This window comes from Triplophysa dalaica, chromosome 19 (assembly GCF_015846415.1).
Source record: "Triplophysa dalaica isolate WHDGS20190420 chromosome 19, ASM1584641v1, whole genome shotgun sequence".
NCBI lineage: Eukaryota > Metazoa > Chordata > Actinopteri > Cypriniformes > Nemacheilidae > Triplophysa > Triplophysa dalaica.
In genome coordinates this window covers 14615851-14638774 of record NC_079560.1, presented here as the reverse complement: position 1 = coordinate 14638774, position 22924 = coordinate 14615851, and the positions used below count along the sequence as shown (strand labels likewise).

Below are 22924 nucleotides of genomic sequence, written 5' to 3'. Positions count from 1 at the left end.
GGTTATATAAGAGAGACAGGAGGAAGAGAATAGACAACCGAGAAAGTTCCTCCAGATACTGTCACATTACAAATACAAAAACCTGTTGCGATTTAAACTTAAAGTCTTGAGGAAAAGTTGTTTCGTAAATATGTCTAGGAGAGGTTGTCGTCTGTCATCTGTCGAGGTTTTGTTTTTGACGCTGTTGATTGTTCTGTTTGTGGTGTGCGTGAGTCTTATCGTCGTCTCTTGGCTTGCGCTGGACAAAAATGGTATAAAACACTTTTTACTTTCAGTATATAATTACTAGTTGTTCTTTGGTGTTATTTTTTGGGGGTAATCTCACTATAAGAATGTGAAATGTTTATACAGCTTTATAATGTACTTTATTGGGTGAGCTAAGATTTAGTTTCCATTTAGCTTTAGGAAAGGATGAATCAGGTTCAGGGTTTACTGGAAGACTTGTTATCACAAATGGAGCCGTCTTCACCGCTGAACTCCTCAACAGAACCAGTGTGCAGTTTAAATCTTTGGCTTATGATACTGAGCAGAAGGTACGTTTGCCATTCATGAACTTCTTTGGGATTTTCCGAATTAATGTTTGATTGACACTTTTTTATACTGCATTATACTACGGGTTTTCAAATCGAGGTCCAGGAGGCCTTCAGGAAAATTCTAGTGGGTACAAAGACAAAGCAAAAGTCTACCGCACATTAAAATTGTTTAATTCAGAAGTGTTCATATTAAGTGTTTATCTCTTCTTGCTTGCTACATGCATACTTTTCATAATTGATTATTTTTCATCTTCATCGTGTGAGGTTTTTCTCAGTAGAGTTTCCTTTATTTCACTCACTGGGCTTTGTGGAGTATTCTTTGCAAGGAAGAAATTCAAATTTCAGGAAGGGGGTCCTCACAAAAGATGTAGCATATTTGGGGGTCCCTCACATCACAACGTTTGAAAACCCGCTTGTATATAATATCCATATGTGGTATATATTTTATATACTGTTACACTTTTGTAAGATTAAAGTTTTTAAGTTTAGTTAAAAAGTAAATGTAATTTGGCTGTTACAATGTAATTTCCAACAGTTAAACTCAAGCTTTTATGATGCCGTCAGTGTTTCAGTATGATAAAGAAGACGTGTTTTGCTGCTTGCTTGTAGATAAATGACGCCTACAGTCGTAGTTCCCTTATAGAGCAGTTTCAAAGCTGCAAGATCAATGAATTCAGGTAAGACTGTCTAACCAAACTTTGTATGGGTTATTCTTAAAACAGGAAAAAATAAATAAATAAAAAACGGCTATGCAAGTTTTTTACTCCTAGTTGAATTATATTGTTTTAAGAACAAAATACCATTTAATTAAAATCATATTTTCTTTATCGTTTCATTATTATATAAGTCATGTGAACATAACATAACATTCTTAACAGCGAGGGAAGTGTTGTTGTGCACTTTGACGTCCTCTTCCGTGCTGTTCTGGATTCTAACACGGCACAAGAAGCGTTGATAGATGGTTTAAAACAGGGTGACTCTGGATCTAATGAAGGACTTGTGATTGACAGCAGCAGTGTACAGATCTCAGGTACTGCACATTTCTTATCTGTAAAGTTTTGTGAGAAGTCTTTTTTATGATGCTGAAGAGTTCAAAGAGATTTTACAAAACTATTTGATACAGAGTTTACATAATTCTGTTTTGTGTCCTCAGATAAAGAAAGTACAACAAAGATGCCATCTTCAATTAAACCGGGTATGATAGTTTATGTTGTTTTGATATTGACTATTGGATGAGAATTCAATGACATGTAAGGAGAAAAAACACTACTTAATTGCACCTAATTTTTCAGCACATTTTTTTAAATTTGAAGGCATATCTGTATTATTTGAAATTTACAATTTAATTTCTTTGATAACAAAGCAGTGATATTAAAAAAAGTTTTTAAAGTAATAATTTGGAGCTCAAAATATATGAGAATTGTTTCATTTTTTTCTATTTTTCCAATTTTTCTATTTTATTTTTTAGTCGCAACATAATAGCATAATTTCATAGTTTTGATAAGTTTCTATTTATCTAAAATATTTAAATAAAGAATGAGTTAAAGGTACTACGACACGACGGTTTCTTGAATTTTTGCCCCGATTTTCAGTCTGGACAACTCAACCATTGTTGAAGAAATTCTGCGCTATTCTTCAGATTTGATCAGTCGGGCTTAAACGGATAGTTCACCCAAACATGTTAATTCTGTCATTATTTCCTCACATTCAGGGTGTTCCCAACCTGTATAAATTTCTTTGTTCTGCTAAACACAGAAAAAAACAGATATATCCCCACATTTACAGCCAAAGTAGGGAAAATAAATACTATTGAGTCTATGGGGATGATATCTGTTTGGTAACTGACATTCTTCCAAATATCTTCCTTTGTTATTAGCAGAACAAAGAAATGTATACATGTTTGGAACATTCTGAGGGTGAGTAAATGATGAATGAAATTTCATTTTAGGGTGAACTATCCCTTTAAATTAGATTTAAAAAAAATGTTGTGTAGTGTGTAATTGCAACAGACTTTGACGTTAGCTTCAGATAATTACTTCGTCCAGTTCAGAACATTTTGGCTGTTTTGGAACACATATAGCGTTTACATACCCAAGGGCACAGTTTTTGTGTGCATCGGGATCATCTCTCTTTTGTATAGAAAGTTAGAAACAGAAGCAATCGCAGGGAAATACGTTTATTCACTTGTGTTGCCAGATGTTGCAAGAGAAATCAGTGAACAAAAGCAAGCTCATAATAAACTGAAAGAAATAGAAATGTTTTATACTGAAAAAGGTGAAATATCACAACCGTCTTAATAATCGCTGTCATGAGGATATGCTAAACAATTCCAAAAAACAGCTTAAATACATGAAACATGGCAAAACTGATGACCCAACCTTTTCAATGGTGGTGTAAATATTTTTTTAATGAAACAGCATCTTTATCATTATAATGATGACTTTAATGTTTTGCTATAATTTTATAATGTTTGTTATGTACGTTTTTTCCGTCACTGCAGTGAAGTGTCAAGATCAACAGAAAGAATGTGTGGATGGTACATGTATATCCACAAGTCAGTTCTGTGATGGAATAAACGACTGTCCTGACAATTCAGATGAGCATCATCGTCTCTGTGGTATGTATTTAGGCAAATATGTAACCCACTATACATATAAACAAGAAAGACGTTGTCCGTTGGCTGAAATTGTATATAGATGTTAGATGTGTTTTCTGCCCAATAGCAACTGCGTGTGATGGACAGTTTCTTCTGCTCGGTCCGACTGGATCCTTCCACTCGAAAAACTTTCCGCAGGAATACGACATCGACATGACGTGTCGTTGGGTCATACGGTACTGCAACGCTTATTCATACCAGAATAATCCACAAAATATGTTAAAAAAGTTAATTTTTTAAAAGTTGATGTAGGGTAACAAACATATAGTGTGTAATTTAATGTTTCATTTAAGCTTCCGTTCCACCCACAGTGTAAACGACGGCCTAGCCATCAAAATAACCTTCCTTGCTTTTCATACGGAGGAAGACATTGATGTTCTTGACCTGTATGAGGGACTGGGACTGACGAAAAATTTAACATGTGAGTAAACCATGTGAAGTTCATTGACTGTATATCTTTGAAAATATGTTTGAAATCGAGTGTATTGACTCTTCTGTCTTCTCAGATTCTCTCTCCGGAACGGTGCCAGGAAACATCTGGCTTTTATCTCATGAAGCCACGGTTGAATTTCACACAGACTTCATTAACAACTTTCAGGGCTTCAACGCTAGTTACACAGAAGAGAACATCAGTCATATTTCGAGTGGGTATCGCTTTCAGCAGAACCTGCACATATCAAGTCACCATTAAATGTTAATACTAAAAGTCAAGAACTATTGACAAACTGAGTTTCTTATCTTTGGCAGATGAAGACAAGATAAACTGTTCATTTGAAGAAGATTTTTGTTTCTGGAGGCAGGAACTCAAACATGATCAAGGAGACTGGTTGAGAGGCCGTGGCTCTATTCCTCCACTTGGCACCGGCCCGAGTTTTGATCACACGCTGGCCAACCGATCAGGTGCCATTCATTAATACAACTGTTTGTAGGTCCAGTTTGGAATTCTTTGGAGGATCTATTGACAGAAATGCTATATAATATAAATAACTGTGTCTTTAGAGGTGAATAAAGACCTTACATAATGAAGCATATGTTATATCTTAGAATGAGTTATTTCTTTCTAAATACACCGCGGGTCCCCTTACATGCAATGGGTCATGTTGTATCTACAGTAGCCCCAAAGGGACAGAACGTGTTTCGTAAATACATTATCTCCTTCGAAGAAGTGAAAACGTGATGACATCTTAGTTCTCTGTAAGCTTCGAAAAGGAGGGGTGGATTGAGCCATTGGTTGCAATTCGCTAACACACCACTAGGTGTCGCTAAATTTCATATACAGGACCTTTTAATGTTTATATTATCTGAATGCGACTTTGTAAATATTTTGGAGCACACTAGTTCATACTGTAGATATCCATTAAGTTAACTTACTCAAAAGCAAAATACTTCATGGGGACTTTATAGGCCAAAAGTGAATTCAATCGATTGATTTGTCCTTTAAATTTTTTTACATAGGCTGCATGTATTAAAACATTACACCTTACACAGATGTTTTTCTCTATTTAGGGTACTACATAGTGACCCCTAGAAGTGCAGGAAGTTTGGAAAAGAAATTTCGTCTCTGTAGTCTTCCACTGTCTCCTGTGAACAAATCTATGTGTCTGAGATTCTGGTTAGTTTTTTGATGTTTTACTTTTGTGCATTTTCTTCGCAGACACCTTAGTGTCATTCTTTTTAGTTCCCTTTGTTTGCATTATGAGCATGATTCAAATCTGATGGTGGTCTGTGTGCTCTTTAAGGTATCATATGTTTGGAGATGAAGTTTGGCGTCTGATAGTCACGACGGAGGAAGGATCGACTGTTACTGTCCTCTTTGAGAAGGAAGGGAACTACGGTGACAACTGGAACTACGGCCAAGCCACACTGAACAGCACATTAAATGTTGTGGTCTGTACAAGTGCACATCTGCAGATATTAAACAAATAAATTACATACTTGTACAAATTCAAAGATGGATATTAAAGATGGGTATTTTTGGGGTTGTCAGGTTGTGTTTGAAGCACAGAAAAGGCCGGGCGTCCTGAATGATATCGCTCTCGATGACATCAGCATTGAGCTTGGTCCCTGTGGGGAGGGTCCTCCAGAGCCCACCCCAGTCCCCCCGCCCATCACTCCTCCTCCCATGCCAGGTAACAGAGGATCTGATCAACCATAATTGAGCCTCACAGATTTCACAAACATCAAACTACTTCTTTACATTTTTATTCTGTTAAACAGTAACCTGTATAACATCACAACTGTTGTATAAAGGTCAATTTTTCAGACTGGTTTTATCAATAAATGATTTATTACTACGCACAGTTAAATACTCTGATGCACTGTTGTTTTTCTGGTAAAATAGTTGACTGTGGGGGTCCGTTTGACCTCTATGAGACAAACTCAACATTCAGTTCTCCAAATTATCCACAAGGCTATGGATCGAAAGCTTCGTGTAAGTAGTAAACACACACAATGTCTTAAAATGAGTCATGTAGAATCATTTATGGAATAATCTGTTAAAAATAGAAAAACAAACACCTTGATAATAGTTTGAGTATCTTTTATAAGGTATGTGGACTTTGCATGCTAAGGAAGGACAGAACATCCAGCTGCATTTTCAAGACGTTGCTTTGGAGGCGTCTTATGACATTTTAGAAGTTCGGGATGGCGTAGAGCCCAATTCTGAATTATTAGGTGAGTGTTTGGAGCTTAAACAAGAATAGAAATGAGAAATCTGAGTATACAAATATAAGTTATGAATATCGTCGCTGTGCTTCTAATACCTGTATGTCCAAATTCACGTTATTACAGGAAATGGAAATTTTCATGCTGGTATTTTCATGCTGGTTTGTGCTGGTCTTAGATGGTCATGTACAGGTTTAAGATGGTCATATGCTGGTTTAAACTGGTAATGTGCTTGTTTAAGCTGTACAATCTGCCATGACGTGCCTTAATGTGCCTCATTTCAGTGTATTTTTTGGTGGACGTTTCCTTTCCTTTCGTTTCCACAATGTTCAATCACAAAACAACAGAAAGTATTTAGAGAAGTGTGTGTCTTTATTTTCACAGCTGTCTTTACCGGGGATCGATCCTTCCCGGATCTTTTCTCAAAAGCCTCCCAGATGACCGTCCTGTTTTTCACTGACTCCTCAGGGAGTGAGAGAGGATTTCTAGCCAACTTCAGCACCGGCTTTCATCTCGGTCGACCGGGTATGTTTTACACTTTTCATTAGCTGCTGCACAGAATAGTCACACCGTGGGGACTTAAAAGGATAGTTCACTCAAAAATGAAAATTCACTCATCAGATTCTCACCCTCAAATTGTTCTAAATTTGTACACATTTCTTTGTTCTGGTGAACACAGAGAAAGATATTTGGAAGAATGCTTGTAAACAGTTCTTGGCCACCATTGACTACTGATGGAAAAATGTTTGTCAATTTCTTTGTTCTGTTGAACACATAAGAAGATATTTTGAAGAATGAAGGACAGCAAACAGTTCTGGGGCACTTTTGACCACCATTGTCATTTTTCTTACGATGGTCAATGGTGGACAAGAACTGTTTGGTAACAAGCATTCTTCCAAATATCTTTCTCTGTGTTCATCAGAACGAAGACATTTATACAGATTTGGAACCTCTCGAGGGTGAGTAAATGATGACAGAATTTGTATTTTGCGTGAACTGTCCCTAAAGGTGTGCAAAAACTTTCATTTCCATACAGAGCCGTGTCCGACTGGCCAGTTTAAGTGTGGCTCTGGCGAGTGTGTGTCTGCTGCCGGCGTGTGTGATGGTGTAAAACATTGTCCTGACGGCTCTGATGAAGCAGACTGTGGTAAGTCATTGGGTTCGACAACAAAACAAAGACGTCTTCATCAATTGAACAGTTGTTCACAGACTCTTTTGTATTTCAGTGCATCTAATAACAGATAATGTCACCGATGATAGTCGACTAAGAGTTCAATTCCAAGATCATTTTCACACGGTCTGCTCTCAGAACTGGACTAGAGGACTATCAATGTTCTTTTGTCGCTACTTGGGCTACAGGTATAGTTCATGACGAAATAATGGATCATGCTAGAATTACAGTTATTGTTATTACAGGATTACAGTTCGTTGTTATTACAGGGGGGGATATCATACATTATTAAAGATTAAGGATGGAGATGCTCCCTTTACTACGGTTGGTCTGAATGCTAATGGCACATTGGAACTGAAACCAAGGTGATCTATAGTACAACAATTTTTTGGTCTTTGTGGGATTACACTTCTTAAATTGTTTGCTGGTTTGAAATCGAAGAAAAACACGTTCTTTCAACTCCTGTAGAATCAAACCTTTTGTGTTTTTCTACAGTGAGAAATGTGTCAGTGAGAAAATTGTTTCGCTATACTGTGACAATTTCCGTAAGTTTTAAATCCGCATCTTACATTAGATTCGATATTAGACATGCAAATAACGCTTTCTGTTTGTTTAAGCATGTGGTCTCCGTAAGGTGCCCTTAAAAAGCGACACTGACAAGACTCCAGGAAGGGTGGTGGGAGGTCAGGACGCTCAGAAAGGGGCGTGGCCATGGATAGTGTCTCTGCATTGGCAGGGGGGTCACGTTTGTGGAGCCTCGTTGATTGACAGCGAATGGTTGGTTACAGCCGCACATTGTGTTTATGGGTGAGTGCTGCTCAGCGGTTTTATTGTAATAATTGAAACAAGTGAGCCTAACTGAGCATGTTTTGATGCTCTAGGAAGAACGTTCATCTGTCAAACTGGGTAGCTGTTTTGGGTCTTCACGCTCAGTTTGGTACGGATGAGTCCCACAGACAATACCGTACGATCGATAAGATTTTTATGAACCAACATTATAACAGGAGGACAAAGGATTCTGACATCGCCCTCATGCATTTACAGACGCCTGCCAACTTCTCAGGTAGCCACAATACACTTGTATTTTTCTTTTTAAGTGACAATTTAATGTACTGTAAAGGTTATTTTTGACTTTATTCCAGCATTTTAAGGCAAAATGAAAATAAAAAGTATATATTTTGGAAACAAAACTACTTTTTTAGGATCATTTATGATATTTTAAATTGTGCGGTTTTCTTTTTGTGAAATAAGACCTACAGACAGTTTTATCTTAACAACATAAACAAATTTTACTGCGGCACTTTTGCCACCCAAATTGAACCTCTGGTACACATGGCTAAACTTGTCTTTCCAATATTTTGAATTCAGACTCTGAGACCAAGCTCAACCGCTAGATGTCAATGTCCCCTACAGTTTCTTTAAATGCGACCAAACTACAGGACCCATTCAACAATTTGTTTATTTAATAAAATGAACATACAGCAAATCGTTAATACCATAAAAAAAACATAAAGTAATATAAACATAAATTAAATAATTTAAAAATAGTTATATTATTAGACACTAGCCAAACACAAACCAGAAGTTAACTGGGGGTCAGGCGCAACTCACGGCATATACATTTATCATAATAGGATTTTAATATGAATTACTTTTCGCTGCTATTATTCCGAAGCCTTGGATGTCTAACACCGCTTTCATTCAGGAAATTAAAAAAAACATTGTTGTTTTTTAAATGATTAAATACTAGGTTGTTAAACTTGACCAGCACTTTTAATACTTTTTATCGGTTAGATATTTGAAAAGTACAGTGACAAACATAAAGCGTGTCTAATAAAATTGATTAAAGACTCACTAAAAGTATTTTGTCATCTTTCAGATTATGTTCAACCCATCTGCGTACCGGAACGCAGGACACTATTTAAAGAAGGCACAAAGTGTTTCATAGCTGGTTGGGGAAGACTTTCTGAAGGCAGTAAGATGAGCACATCTCTTGTACATTCTCTCGTTTTATTTAAATATTTATTCAAGATTTGATGGAACATATTTTTAAATATATTTTATTTTAATGATCATCTGACTTTTTTCTGAAGAATTACGTGTTATGCAGACTGAGATTTGAATTGTATGGTTGCGTATGAGCTTTTTATTCTTTTTTTTTGTGATGTCCAGATTCAGTAGCTAATGTGCTACAGGAGGCTGTTGTACCGCTCATAAACAACACACAGTGTCAGCGGTGGCTGCCGGAGTACAACATCACAGATCAGATGGTGTGTGCTGGGTATCCTGAAGGTGGTGTGGACACCTGTCAGGTTTGTACATTTTAAACCATTGATAACTTTTAATGTAAAGAAAGATGCTTTTGTGAATACATAACTGTTTAGAAATTTCGAAATAATTTGATTGAATATGATTTATTATAAATGACAGGGGGATTCTGGAGGTCCACTAATGTGTGTGGAGGACAACCTTTGGGCCACTCTTGTGGGGGTGGCATCTTTTGGAAGAGGCTGCGGACAACCACAGAGTCCTGGTGCATATGCGTACGTCAATCCTTATGTTGAGTGGATTGCAGAGACACGACGTCTCTACTCAGAATGGAATGGTCAATAAATATAAAGGAAAGTTGCACAATAAATTAATTGTTTCCTATGTGCTTCTGGACATGTGAGGCCTCAAGAGTCTTGTTCTCCCAACTACCTGACTTGGTGTTTTCTGTGATGTGTGAACTTTGAAGAGTTTCTTATGAAAACGCAAATGTTAATGTGTATTTTTATGTAACCGATAGTCATCAAATTAAAAAACAGATGTGTTAATTTTAGATGTAATATCTTGAAATGTAATTGTGTGTTGTAACTGAGTATTTTTGCTACATTGTTTGTCAATGCATCATAATTAAAGACTTAATATTTTAGGTTTTGTGGTAGCCCTGATGTTAAAAGATAACTATTGCAGTAAATAAATGAATTCGGAGTTATTAAAATATTAACATTATGAATGAATAAAGTTTTAAACAATAAAATCCATAATAGTAATAAAATTATAATAACCAAATCCTGTAACCAACCCTTTCAATCAAATAAGCATTCACACAACATCAAAAACTAACAATAAGAAATCACGTGTTTCATCCCTATATATTCCACCATATTAAAATAATTATTTGTGTAGTAAGTAATTGTTTTTATGCATGTCTTTTTCAGACGTTTAAAACAAATTGGTATAATAAATATTGACATGTCACATGCGGAACTGTAAATATAAAGTTTGTGAATCACGCCGGAATGATTTTGCGGCGCACCCAAACACAAGCGCCACGCTCAAAATCGGCACAGTTTTATGTTTCTTTCTTTAATTTTTTTATAAATGAAACGGTATATCAAATGACAAGACTGATTAAAAAAAAGATTGTGTTATATCGTATATATTTTAGAAGTTTGTAGTACTTGTTTTTTGTAATTAATTACATTTTAACTCGGTGTTGTTCCGCAGGAGCAGACAGTAATGCTGCACAATGACCTGCCAGATAAATATCAAAACAGCATCTTTTGCTTTCACTCTGATCACTGTCACGGTTTTAAATGTGGGATTTTGTAAAGACACTGACATCGATCCGAGTAAATGTGTTGTGTGGGGTCCTGGACTGAATCCTGATGTTGTGCTGCCTGTCAGATACTTCTACATACAGACTGTTGATTCACACGGACAAAACATCACCATCTCTCCTGGTAATGTATGATTATTATAAAGTGTGCATTGACTAATCTGTTATTATATAATGTGGTACTCTTTATAAAGACTGTTTTTAGAGTATTTTCACATCATGCCAAACAAGAGATTAGTAGTCAAACATAATTTGTCAATATCCTTTATGCATAAATTGACAGTAATATATTTGTTTATGAGTATTTTAGATGCTAATGCATTACTTTCACCTTTTGCTTTCTCTCTGTTTATCCTGTATCTTTATTTTAGCTAAAGACTCTTTCAAAGTGAAAATAACTTCTTTGGAAAAGGAGTATCTTCGTATCCATGTGCCACTACCCCTGGACCGGGCTGATGGTTCGCTGCTTGTTAGATACCGTCTGTATGGAAGCTCTTCGAAGGGTTTGAAGATTGAAGTGATGTATGAAGACAAGCCTGTGGCAAAGTCACCATACACTCTTAATGGTACAGTAATATTTTGGCATTGACCATCAGCAATAGTAAATTGCAATTAAAAAAAAAAGTCAATTTAAAAGCAATGCAGAAAAGTATATAAATATACAGCTCTCTTTCTCTCTTAAAATGCTTTTATTCGGATGTGTTTGATCATTAAATAAAATTAACATATCGTACTGTCATGTATTTCAGGTATTACCATCCTGGTTTAAATTTGGAAAGTATAATATGAATATAAAATGAAATGTCATCATTAATCATGTTAATGATTTTTTTCTCAGGTCCTGTTTATCATGAATACTGTGATTGTTCACAGTCAGATGTGGCAGCATGGCAAACGATTATGCAGTGCCCAGAGGAAGACCCCCAAATACAAGCGGACTTCAGTCCGTTCCCTTCTATCGACCTTCAGCGACTCTCGCAGGAGGTTCCACAGCGCTTTGCCAAACGGGGAGGAATCATTCACTACACCATCTTAAATAACCAGGTGCATCGACGCTCGCTGGGCAAATACACAGACTTCAAGATGTTCTCGGATGAGATACTGCTCTCACTCGCTCGAAAAGTAATCTACAGGTTTTATTTTTCTCACATAATCTTTTCACAAAATAGCTTTTGAATTTAAACGATACTCGTAAAGAGAAGATCACAAAATACATGATTTATTATAGATGAGCTATTTTATTAACACCATTTCTTGTTATTTCCGCCTCAACCAGGTTATTTTACCTGATGTGGAATTTTATATTAATGTCGGCGACTGGCCAATGGAGACTAGGACAGCGAGCGACAAACCTGGACCAGTGCCAATAATCTCATGGTGTGGGTCCACAGACACACGGGACATCATCCTTCCCACTTATGACATCACACACTCATCTCTAGAAGCCATGAGAGGTGTCACAAATGACCTGCTGTCCGTCCAGGGGAACACAGGTACTTCTTTAAATATAAGTTCTTGTTTAGAGAACAAATATTAGCTTGCGTCTCATCTCTTTGTACTTTTCTTTTCGTGTTCTAGGTCCTGTGTGGTCTAATAAAACAAGCAAGGCCTTCTTCAGAGGCCGAGACAGTCGAGAAGAACGCTTACACTTGGCGACCATGTCTGAAAAACATCCAGAGCTGCTTGACGCTGGAATCACGGCGTACTTTTTCTTTCGGGAACGGGAGAAAGATCTCGGCAAGGCTCCGCTGGTTGGTTTCTTTGACTTCTTTAAGGTAAGGGAGACTCTAAAGATGTGTTGAATAATGTTGAATGTTTGTCAGGAATTAGGATGATACAGCGTGCCCATCTTGTGGTCTTTTTAGTACAAATATCAGGTGAATGTCGATGGAACAGTAGCCGCCTACAGGTTTCCATACTTGATGCTGGGCAACAGTTTGGTCTTAAAGCAGGATTCACCGTATTATGAACACTTCTACACTCATCTGAAACCAGGTGTGCACTACATACCTGTGAGGAGGAATCTTTCTGATCTCATTGAGAAGATCAACTGGGCTAAGGTATGAGAACTATGATCCAGACACATTAAGAGAACACTGCCTATGTCACATCCAAAACGTAAATCACACAGGACTCGCAAACATTCACCTGAGTGCCTCCAACATAAACCACATGGTGCACGCACCTGTATAACTCCACCTTCATGCTTTAATGTACACAGAACAATGATGCAGAGGCGGAGCTCATAGCTAAGACCAGCCAATCACTGGTGAGGGATCTGCTGCAGCCTCACAGACTCTACTGTTACTACTACTCAGTGTTTCAGGTGAGAATCTATCATAACTTAACAATAAATATTTTATTATTTATTGAGATTTCTGAAAATTAGTTAATAATAAAGATGCAACGGTGTGAACATTTCATATCATGGTTATAGTGAACACATTTGTCACGGTTATCAGCAGTGTCGCAGTTTTGTTGCAATGTGCTGGGAATATACAAAAAGTTGTGATACAAAGTTTTGTATTGATGTGACTTGTTAACAGCACTTTTTGTTGTCATAAACAGTATATCTGGGATAATAAGGTAAATGTTTCTCTTGTTCAAGTTGAACACAACCTTAGGTAAATCAGACATTCATTTAAACGCAACACAAATCAGAAAATAATCTTTCTGCATGTGTTGTGGGTAATCGGGTGTACTTTATGACCCAGTAGACATCTGCAGTCATAAGAGCGATCGCCAAAGAAACAGAGATGAATGGAGCTTTAAAATCATCAGTCTGTCTAAAGAAATATGAATTAAAGGTGTGTCATTATATAATTTATAGACTTAAAGCCCTATGATCGCAAATAAACGGGAGGATGAAAATGTTTGTCTCATATCAATAATATTAATTTGCTTGTTTATTTTGCACTTCTGACATAAATGAATAAAACCTGCATTTCATAATGCGCCTCTGTTATACTGTTGCTATCTTTGGCTGATGCTGGACAGTATTTACCGTTAGTAACGATGAGTTACGGTTTAATGATGACTAAATTATGACATGATATTACAAACCATTGGACGTTTTTATCGTGGTTTATCATAAGACCGGTAATCGTTACATACCTAGTTCATAAATAGCCAAATTAATCTAAACTTTTAAGATGTAAATTATTTTTTTTAGTATTGTATCATAATACGTTTATAAAACATATCATTTTATTATTACTTATTATTTGATAAACTATGTTATACTTTTTAGCATCTTAAGTGTAGTTATCCCTTTGTTGATTATTTGCAAAAATGTTCTCTTGGCATTTTATTTCTTTTTTTAGTTTCTTGTGGTCTCTCATCCTCCTTATGCTTTCTTTATTATTTTGTACAATTCATGTATTTTAAAACATTTTATTTTTAAGAATTTTTTTACTTTTACTCCACTACATTCAAGAAGTACCGTTTGTACATATTTTTACATCTTTAATACAGAATTTAATTACATAAAAAATCTAGGACTTTCCTACTTAAAAAAAAAAATACTTTTGCTAAAGATCAGAAAAAAACACTTGATTGATTTGAGCTTGTACTTAAGTATTAAAAGGAAAAAACATATATATGCTTTGTAATGGAATAAAGTAACATTTTTCCAAAGTAAAAACACTCAATAAATAAAGATATTTAAAAATGTATAAATAGAAAAATACTTCAAGGCGGAGTGTCTGATTTCTCTTAGCTGTTGTTTATGTTCAAATCACCAAAACAGACACAGCCCTAACCCTATCTTTCGCTTTCGTCAGCGCTCGGCTCGACTAATGTCCATCCTGTATACTGTGCACTTACTGCTGATTGGCTACAAGGTTGTTTGGTACTCGGCCCGACTTTGTCTAAACAAGCGTAATTCAGAAATCGGACACCCCGCCTTTAATGTTTGCTCTGCAAACGTTGAACGATGAAACCTGTCTGTCTAGCGCATTTACATAAAAAATGATGGAAAAGTAGCGCTGCGGGATGGAAAATCATGTTGTCGAATGGTTGGGCCGGTCACTGTAGCTCTGCTCTTAACATGAGATTTTGTCACACCCCATTATATCTTTAAAAAGTCAAAAAACTCTTGTCTCGTTCTCATGAACCCAGTGTCATGTCTCGTCTTTTCTCGTGGGATAAGTGTCTCGTCACACCCCTAGTTTAAGTACATTCCTTCAGATCGATCTATTTTTATAAATCATTTGTTTTAAATCATAAAATTAACTTTTATTGTATATTTCATCAAATGTGACCCTGGACAACAATGGTCTTATGGGTCAATGTTTCAAAATTGAGATTTTTACATCATATGAAAGCTGAATAAATAAGCTGTCTATTGATGTATGAGTTGTAAGAATAGGCCAATATCTAGCTGCGATACAATCGTTTAAAACGCGAAAAAATCTAAATATTGAGAAAATTACCTGTGAAGTTGTTAATCAGGGAAACCGTGGCAGGCCATCAACTCAGAAAAATAAAGTTTTTATATATTTAAGATAGGAAAATTACAAAAATATCTTCCTGGAACGTGATCTTTACTTAATATCCTAATGATTTTTGGCATAAAAGAAAAATCGATCATTTTGACCCACACAATGTATTTTTGTCTTTTACTACAAATGTTCCCGTGCTACTTAAGACTGGTTAGGTGATCCAGGGTCACAAATGTACTTCTATTTTACTGCATTTTGCACTTGATTTGTGGTCCGCTTTAACCGGCATGGGCGTCTGGTATTTTTACAGATCTATGCGAGTCGACAGACCACTCAGCCTTCAGTTCATCCTGACATGGAAGCAGTGCCTCAGCCGTCTGATCCCACAACACTGTGTAACTGTGAGATGAGATCAATGGAGCAGAGGGATGAGCTCTGACACAATCCACCACACTTCCACTTAAGACAAGCAATGTTTACAAAGACTTTCAAGAGATGGGGTTGACTGAGCAGGTGTTCGTGGTTGTGTTTGTTGGTCTCCTCTGAAGAATGACTGATGATGTATTTACTCGTGCATTATTCTCACTACTTGTGTTTACTTTCTTAACAAGCTTTTATTTTGGATGTGGTTTACTTAGGAATATTTCTGTGCTTTCACATTTATGCCTTACGGATAACACTATTACACAGATTCAAGCTATATAGGACTAAATAAGATGTAATTGAATTAGTATTCTTAGCTCATCTACATGCCGATCAAATTATTGATCATTTCACAGACCTGAGACCTGTGAATGCCAAAGGATTGTTTTTAATTCATTATTCTATTTTTTTTTAATGAAGGTAATGTAAACAGTATATCCATATTGAAGATGTATTGAGTGTAATTGTAAGTATTGTAGTTAAAGCAGTACTGAAATTCACACTTGACTTTACTAAATGAAATACTGAATGTTTTGCGATTCAAATTTTTGCACACTGTAAGATCATGGAGATAATATCAAACATAGGGGTGCTGCACAATTTAAGATGTGCCTGTGATGGCAAAATCTGAAAACATGTATTGTGCCTTAAGCTAAACTGTTTTGTTGGTTTGTATTTGTGCCAAACGGTTGGTCATGCAGTAGTCAAGTTATTTCCGAGTTCAATGATTTACAGAAAAGATTAAAACTGTTGTTTCTTAACTTGCCTCTTTAATGTTTAATGTTTTTAAAAAATATTCACTCTTTTGGTGCAAAACTGTACTTTTTGAAAAGTTACGGCCCAGTAAGGGCTATCACGACATAAAATGATCATGGCCAAAATAATGCAGGATAATGATTTTATCACAATATCTGTTTTTAAGAAGTAATAATTAGTGTTTAATTTAGTTTATCTTTTTTCAATAAATCGCTCTTAAAATACAAGTGTTGGGCGGGGGCCAGAAAGATAGAGAGTTTGTAACTTTTTTCTTAGCTTTGAATGCAAACTTGGTGCTGAATTGTGTATATTAATATAACAATAATACTGTTTTTTGTAGCAGCCCCACTAATGTTGCTTAAATTTAAAAATAAAAGATTCGAATAGAAGTTATTTAGGAACAGGTTCAGAATTTAATCATCATAAGGACCAAACCAATAACGTTTTAATTCTTGAGTTTTTTATCTAGTAAAATTTTGCTAGTGTGTTGGTGCATGCACTGTGTGTAGGGAAGCACTATATAAAAGCTTTATGGAAAATTGTACTATTTTGTAAATTTATTTTTACCGTTAGGGCTATTTTTTGTAGCGGGTTGAAATCCTTGTCAGATATGGAAAAATAGCAGAAGAATGCCAAAGGGGACTCTCTCCCTGTCTGTATTGATTTTCAATGATCAGGTCTTTGGATTTTGCCCCTGGTGATGTTTTGATGGTCACAGTACTAGAGAGCAGCTCAATGATAATTGCATATCACGGCCTGTGAGTTTCCCCTCAGTGTCTTGTATACTATACAGACACAGGCAAGTTGATTAGCAAAGATGTAAGTGTGCAGGTGGTCATAATGACTCATTCTTCAGACGTCCATTTAATCTTAAAATGTTCTTTAGCTCTTTTGTGTTACAGCCTTGAGTTGGATGCTTGGAAAGGGGAACAAATAATATAAGACGGTCATTAAAATCTGTCAACTTTACTACTAAATGAATGCACAGTATTGATGTATTTTTTCATTACGGCTTTGAGTTACGCCCTTGGGAAAAGATGTAAGTAATAAAACGTGACCCAGTTTGTGAAATCCAAGCCAAAGTCTCAATATCTAATTATGAGAATAGAAGCTTCAAATTTGTAAATGATAAAAATAAGTCTTGTGTTTTTTTTTCACTGTTAATAAAACATATGATAGATTTGTGATATAAGGTATAGTCCAATTAGCTTTTTCTGGGAATTTTCCCGAAATTCCCAGACAGGGATTAGTTTAATAAGAAAATGTAAGTAAGTATAACAAGCATGCCTTACAAAAAAAAGACACTGATGTATTTAGAGATATGTCAGTGCAAGTAGTTTTCAGTTTGTACATGCTCTTACATTTATTTTAGTCTAGGACTAGTCCAATCCCTGTCCGGAGACCAATAAGTACTAAAATCGCTTTGGATTAAAGTGTCTGCAAATTCTTTATACAGTTGTCTTCAAACATTAAATTGCACAAACACACACAAAAATTATTTTGAAAATACTACAGGTGAATCAGGTGGTAGATTTTACATTTCACAGTCTTCGTATGTATAAAACTGTGAGTCATAAGTTGTTAGTGCAGAGGAATTTTAATTGAGATCTAGGTTTAGATTGCTGCATGCACAAGCGAGGGATTTTTTAAGAGATATACCATAAACGTATAACCCCTCATGCAAAAAAGCTGACCCTATACGTTCACTTTTTTCTGCCTTTGACATCACAATGCAATTGTCTAATCCACCCACTCCACACGACTCATATAGTTGAATTTGATTTATCATATTTTTGCCCTTAAGCTATCACAGTGTGTTAAAAAGTTACAGACATAAAATATGTCTTTGGGTGCAAACATAGAAAAGATAGAAAGATAATACATTCCAAAGGGACACCACTGTTTCATTGACTGCATGTCTGTTATCTGTCTCTATCTACCCAATGCACCCATTTATGCCTTCATGCATCTGTCTAGATGTTTATTGTGCAACTGGGAAATCACACAAAGACTCGTCTATTTTTATGCTATCTGCTTGGTGGGGTTTCATCAAAATATCTGATCTGCCTTGATGACATCTTGACGGATTATCTAAAGTATTAAGAATTGTTTTGATTCAAGCAACAGTCTGGGTAGGAGTAACATAAGTTAGTAAAATAAGTAAAAAAAAGGTTCAAGGTTTTTAAAGGTGTAATAGTTTATCTGAAACATGAGTGAGCGTGTACCGGGTGTGACCACTAGAGGGAGCAAAGTGCGCAAAAGCTTCACACAGGAGCCCCTACAGAGTTACAAACAACCACTTTTAATTAACCACTTTTGGACATTGAGCAGCAGGTAGGACGTACAAGAATAAATTAACATTAATACACTTTAAAAAAAAAACTCTTAATGGTTAAAGGAAACAGTTGCTCTCGTTTCCTGGAATGGCACAAACTAAGTCAAAGATAAGCTGTCAAAACAATACACAGTAACAGAGTCATTTCTAGTAAATGCACCACATGTGGCCAAGACTATGTTAATTTACTTATAATGATTCAGTTTCAAAAGAAGCATGATGTGTGCGTAATGTAACAGTTAGCCTTAAACAGTACCCAAACAACCATAAATGCTTTAACGTTACATGACGTAAGCAATTCAAGCTTCATAGTTTTTACACAAAGAACGTGAATCACAAAAACACTATAGTGATGTTTTACTGAAGTTTAGGAATACAAATGTCTTGACTGGCTGGAATACAGACACACAAACTATTTTGTCTTCTGTAATATACGTCACACACACGTTTGTAGTAGACGGCTTCAGTGACCCAAACATAACTTCTGGTAGACCTCGCAAAGAATCAATAACTGTCGAGTAGTTTTAGTTGAATTTAATACAATAAAACATTTATCTAAATTATTATTGGTATAAAATAAATATAAAATAAATTGTATAATTATGATCAAACACAGGCCGGAAGTTAACTTCAGGCCAGGCGTGTGTGTCCAATGAAACCGTCTATTCTATCCCCAAATCGCACCCCTATTATCCAAACCCTCACAGAAACTTTTAGCGTTTTTACATGTACAAATAAGCAACATTTAATAGGTTTATAAGTAAGTTTTCCTTGTGGGTCATCTCAAGTTTGACTTGTGGGGACATATGGGACCGACAATGGAGGCTACACTAGCACACACACAGCACACACACACACACACAGGAACCATAGCTCACATGTTTATGAGCACACTGATGTGAATAACATCAACACAGGGAGATTATGCAACTGTACATTGCCATTAGAATTGCAACCTTTTTTTAATGTCAGATATTTTCCACTAATGTCTCTGTCATTAGTGTCAGTCAAGTACACACGCTGCGCTAAAAACACCAAGCACATGAACAAATATCTGCAGGATCAATATCTGTGTTTGCCCTATGTACAGTTTGTTTCAGAATCTGTAAACAGTCCCACAATAATAATTTTCAATCTGACTTCTGGAATACCTTATAGGGTTACACAACAACATTATTTAAAAAAGGAACTAAATTGACTGTTTAATGCAAACATTCGGTTTGCACCTTATTTGTGAAGTGTGTTAAATAAACATTCATTATTTGTGCATGCAAAGTCAAGACTTAGCCCTCAAGGACATAACCCTTTCTAGATAAATCTCAGCCGTAACCTTATATTGATTTCCCCGTGGAAATGTTAAGGGGGAAGTGCCAGGGTTGAAGAGAGACACTTGGCTCTTTAGCTTTTTTCCCTTTCGTCAAGAACAGCTGGATATAGCACAGACGGCAATGTGCACCTGTTGTTCCCCATCAGAGGGTTGGATTTCCCCACTCTGGAGGAGGGTCAGGGGATAGGATCCGTGCCGAAGACCCCGGCTTGAGCTCTTAAAGGAATGTAACGGTACAAAACGGCCCTCGGCAGCCCATTGAGTTTCATTCGGCACGTGTTAACGTACAAATCCAGATTCTTGGTTCGTTCACGTGTACGTTGAGGCGTTTCATAATACATGCAATAAATACAAAGACTGCTATTGATTCGAGTTGTGTAAAAGTGAGGTATTAGGTGGAATCCGGAGGTAGATGTTTTTTCTTTTCGTTAAGATTTCATGTGCGCTGAATGGGACAGTATAGCCAAAAATGAAGTTATCCAACCTTGTGTCATTTTAAACCTGTATGACTTTTTTCTTCTGATGAACACAGAAGAAGATGTTTTGAAGAATGTCGGTGGCCAAAAAATATTTGGTCCCCATTGACTTGCACTGTATGAACACAAAACCACTGAGACATTCCTCAAAATATCTTCATTTGTGTTCCAGAGAAGAGAGTGTCATATACAGATTTTGAACCACATGAGGGTGAATAAATGATGATTAGATTTCTTTTTTTGCCCCAAACAGTGCAGTTGCTAATATTCATTCATTGTTCAGAATCGCATCACAAAATGTCACAACAATAAGTCATAAATATAGTTCTGAGGCAAACCTTCATGTGTTTTGAAAGATCGAACGGAACGAGCCATATTTGCATCAATCCACTCCCCAGAGTTCTCTGTAGTGCTTTAAAACTTTATACAGTACATCAAGGACGGGCTTACAAACGTTCAAAAACGCTTAAACAAAGGACGTCACAGCCAAATTACAATTCCCATTTGTGTTCTTGGTGTCCGCCGTCAAACAGCGAGTACCCATCTCTGTTTCACAGTTTGATGGAGAAGGTTCCCGTTGCCTGGTGGTCTTCGTCTGGACCTTCCAGCTGTGACCGCTGTAGAGATATCCTTTATTATTACTGGTGGTAGCCAGGCGGGATGTTCTCATGCACAGGATCTCCTGAAATGCGCATCTGAACTCTGGGCTCTTGCAGTAAATCAGGGGGTTGAACCCTGAGTTGGCATATCCGATCCAGTTTAAGATCCTGAAGGGCAACGTGATGTTGTCCAACTTCCAGATGGCCGCCACTACATTAAGCACGAAAAATGGCAGCCAACAGAGCGTGAACGTTCCCATGATGATCCCCAAGGTCTTCAGAGCTTTGTGGTCCTTCATGCAGAACTTGGTCCTCCGGTTCTTCACCTCGTTTCCCTCCAGGGTGCTAAAGCTCTGCGTCCGTATTCGCCCCTCGATGCGGTCGATTTTCTGGAGCTGCCGACGGGCCTCAAGAAAGACCCGGCTGTACACGAAAGCCATGATGACCAGCGGTATGTAAAAGGAGACGAAGGAGGAGGTTACGGCGTATGCCGTGTTGGTGTTGAAGTCACAACAGTAAGGGTCCTCCAGGCAGCTCAACGCCTCGGGTTCATCTGACACCCACCACTCCATGTAGATGGGTAAGAATGAGATAAGGGCGGCCACCGCCCATACCCCCAACACCACCCCGCATGCCTTCCGCTTCGTGAGCATCGACTGATACCGCAGGGGCCACATGATCGCCACGTACCGGTCCAGAGCGATCACGCACAAGGTCTCAATGCTGGCGGTCACGCACAGCACATCAGTGGCCGTCCATAACTCGCAGAGGAAATTTCCGAAGTGCCACGTATTGAGGAGAATGTAACACGCACCGAAGGGTACCACCAACAGGCCCATGACTAAATCGGCGCAGGCTAAGGAACTGATGAAGTAGTTGGTGACCGTCTGCAGACGTTGGAATCGTACGATGGTGGTGATGACCAGCACGTTGCCAAAGACGATTCCCAGAACCAGCAGTGCCATCAGGATGCTTATCAAGACCACTTCTGTGTCACTGTAGTCCGAGCCGGGAAGAGAGAGCGGGGAAGAGGCATTTGAACCCAGCGAAACATTCCCGCTCATGGAGACGTTCTCCCTGCCCCACGTGTCCTCTGCCTCCATTGGCTGTGACTTTAAGAATAACAATAAAAAAGTTAATGTAATGAATGAAAGTAATTTTTATGTTTCAAAAATATATACAAAATAATCAATAACAAAATCAACAACAACAGCAGATATAATAATAATATTATTATTGTGAAATAAAAATAATACAATTATATATCAATAATAATAATAATATAATAACATTAATACAAATTATTATTATTTATTTATTTTTAAACCTGTTTAGAACAGAGACTAAATCATAAAGCATGAACAAATATGAGTATGAGAACTGTGATTGCTTTTGTTTGCATATAACATGTAAACAGACACAAACAATAAAGTTAAAGGCAAATAGACTTACTGAAATAAGAAGAGAGTTTCAGGCTTGTCCAAATGATTTCCTCTTCTCTTCGGCTCCAACGATATCCAAATTTAATCCTTTTGAATTGTGTTGTGTCATTGTGTGGACTCATTGATTTATTTTTTCACTTCTGTCATTCTAACCGTGTGTTTCTACATGCTCAGAGCACACGAGCACGCTGACCAAATGTGTCCCTGTGTATCAGCTGGCCTCTTATAGCAGTTGGTGATGACATCACAGCTCGCCAGAAGCCAATCAGATAACGCCTGCCTTACACTGTGTAGATGAGCATGTTTGTCAAGAGAAGTAGAACCTGAATCAATTTTATGACACTTTCAGATTTTATTATTTCAAGTATAGTTATTGGAGAAATATAATATTTTTAATGAGACATATAATTATATAGACAGAAGGACGGACAAACAGACAGACACTTGTTTTGTTCTTGTTTTAATCATCTCTGCTGTGAAACGGATGGTCTGTGTA

The 22924-nt window shown here is 36.9% G+C and overlaps 3 protein-coding genes across 3 annotated transcripts; 2 read left to right on the top strand and 1 right to left on the bottom strand.

Moving 5' to 3' along the window:
* Window positions 1-37: 37 nt before the first annotated feature.
* tmprss15 (transmembrane serine protease 15) lies at window positions 38-9868 on the top strand. The gene is made up of 25 exons (XM_056731506.1): window positions 38-251; window positions 400-533; window positions 1143-1210; window positions 1412-1563; window positions 1687-1728; window positions 3034-3150; window positions 3257-3365; window positions 3501-3610; window positions 3696-3833; window positions 3937-4089; window positions 4696-4801; window positions 4929-5076; window positions 5177-5318; window positions 5531-5620; window positions 5737-5862; window positions 6238-6378; window positions 6890-7000; window positions 7080-7212; window positions 7294-7389; window positions 7520-7569; window positions 7642-7831; window positions 7906-8087; window positions 8904-8999; window positions 9197-9336; window positions 9455-9868. Exons 1-25 carry the CDS (start codon window positions 131-133, stop codon window positions 9635-9637), a joined length of 3078 nt encoding a protein of 1025 aa, XP_056587484.1. The 5' UTR covers window positions 38-130; the 3' UTR covers window positions 9638-9868.
* A 465-nt stretch (window positions 9869-10333) lies between these two features.
* On the top strand, window positions 10334-16254 carry poglut3 (protein O-glucosyltransferase 3). The gene is made up of 9 exons (XM_056731269.1): window positions 10334-10398; window positions 10517-10752; window positions 11000-11194; window positions 11467-11750; window positions 11905-12121; window positions 12207-12403; window positions 12494-12688; window positions 12850-12954; window positions 15381-16254. The coding sequence occupies exons 2-9, from the start codon at window positions 10539-10541 to the stop codon at window positions 15507-15509; spliced, it is 1536 nt and encodes a 511-aa protein (XP_056587247.1). The 5' UTR covers window positions 10334-10398; window positions 10517-10538; the 3' UTR covers window positions 15510-16254.
* A 2276-nt stretch (window positions 16255-18530) lies between these two features.
* adrb2b (adrenoceptor beta 2, surface b) lies at window positions 18531-22697 on the bottom strand. Its single transcript, XM_056732093.1, has 2 exons — window positions 22439-22697; window positions 18531-22098 (listed from the first exon to the last, which is right to left on the bottom strand). Exon 2 carries the CDS (start codon window positions 22087-22089, stop codon window positions 20854-20856), a length of 1236 nt encoding a protein of 411 aa, XP_056588071.1. The 5' UTR covers window positions 22090-22098; window positions 22439-22697; the 3' UTR covers window positions 18531-20853.
* Between the last annotated feature and the right edge of the window lie 227 nt (window positions 22698-22924).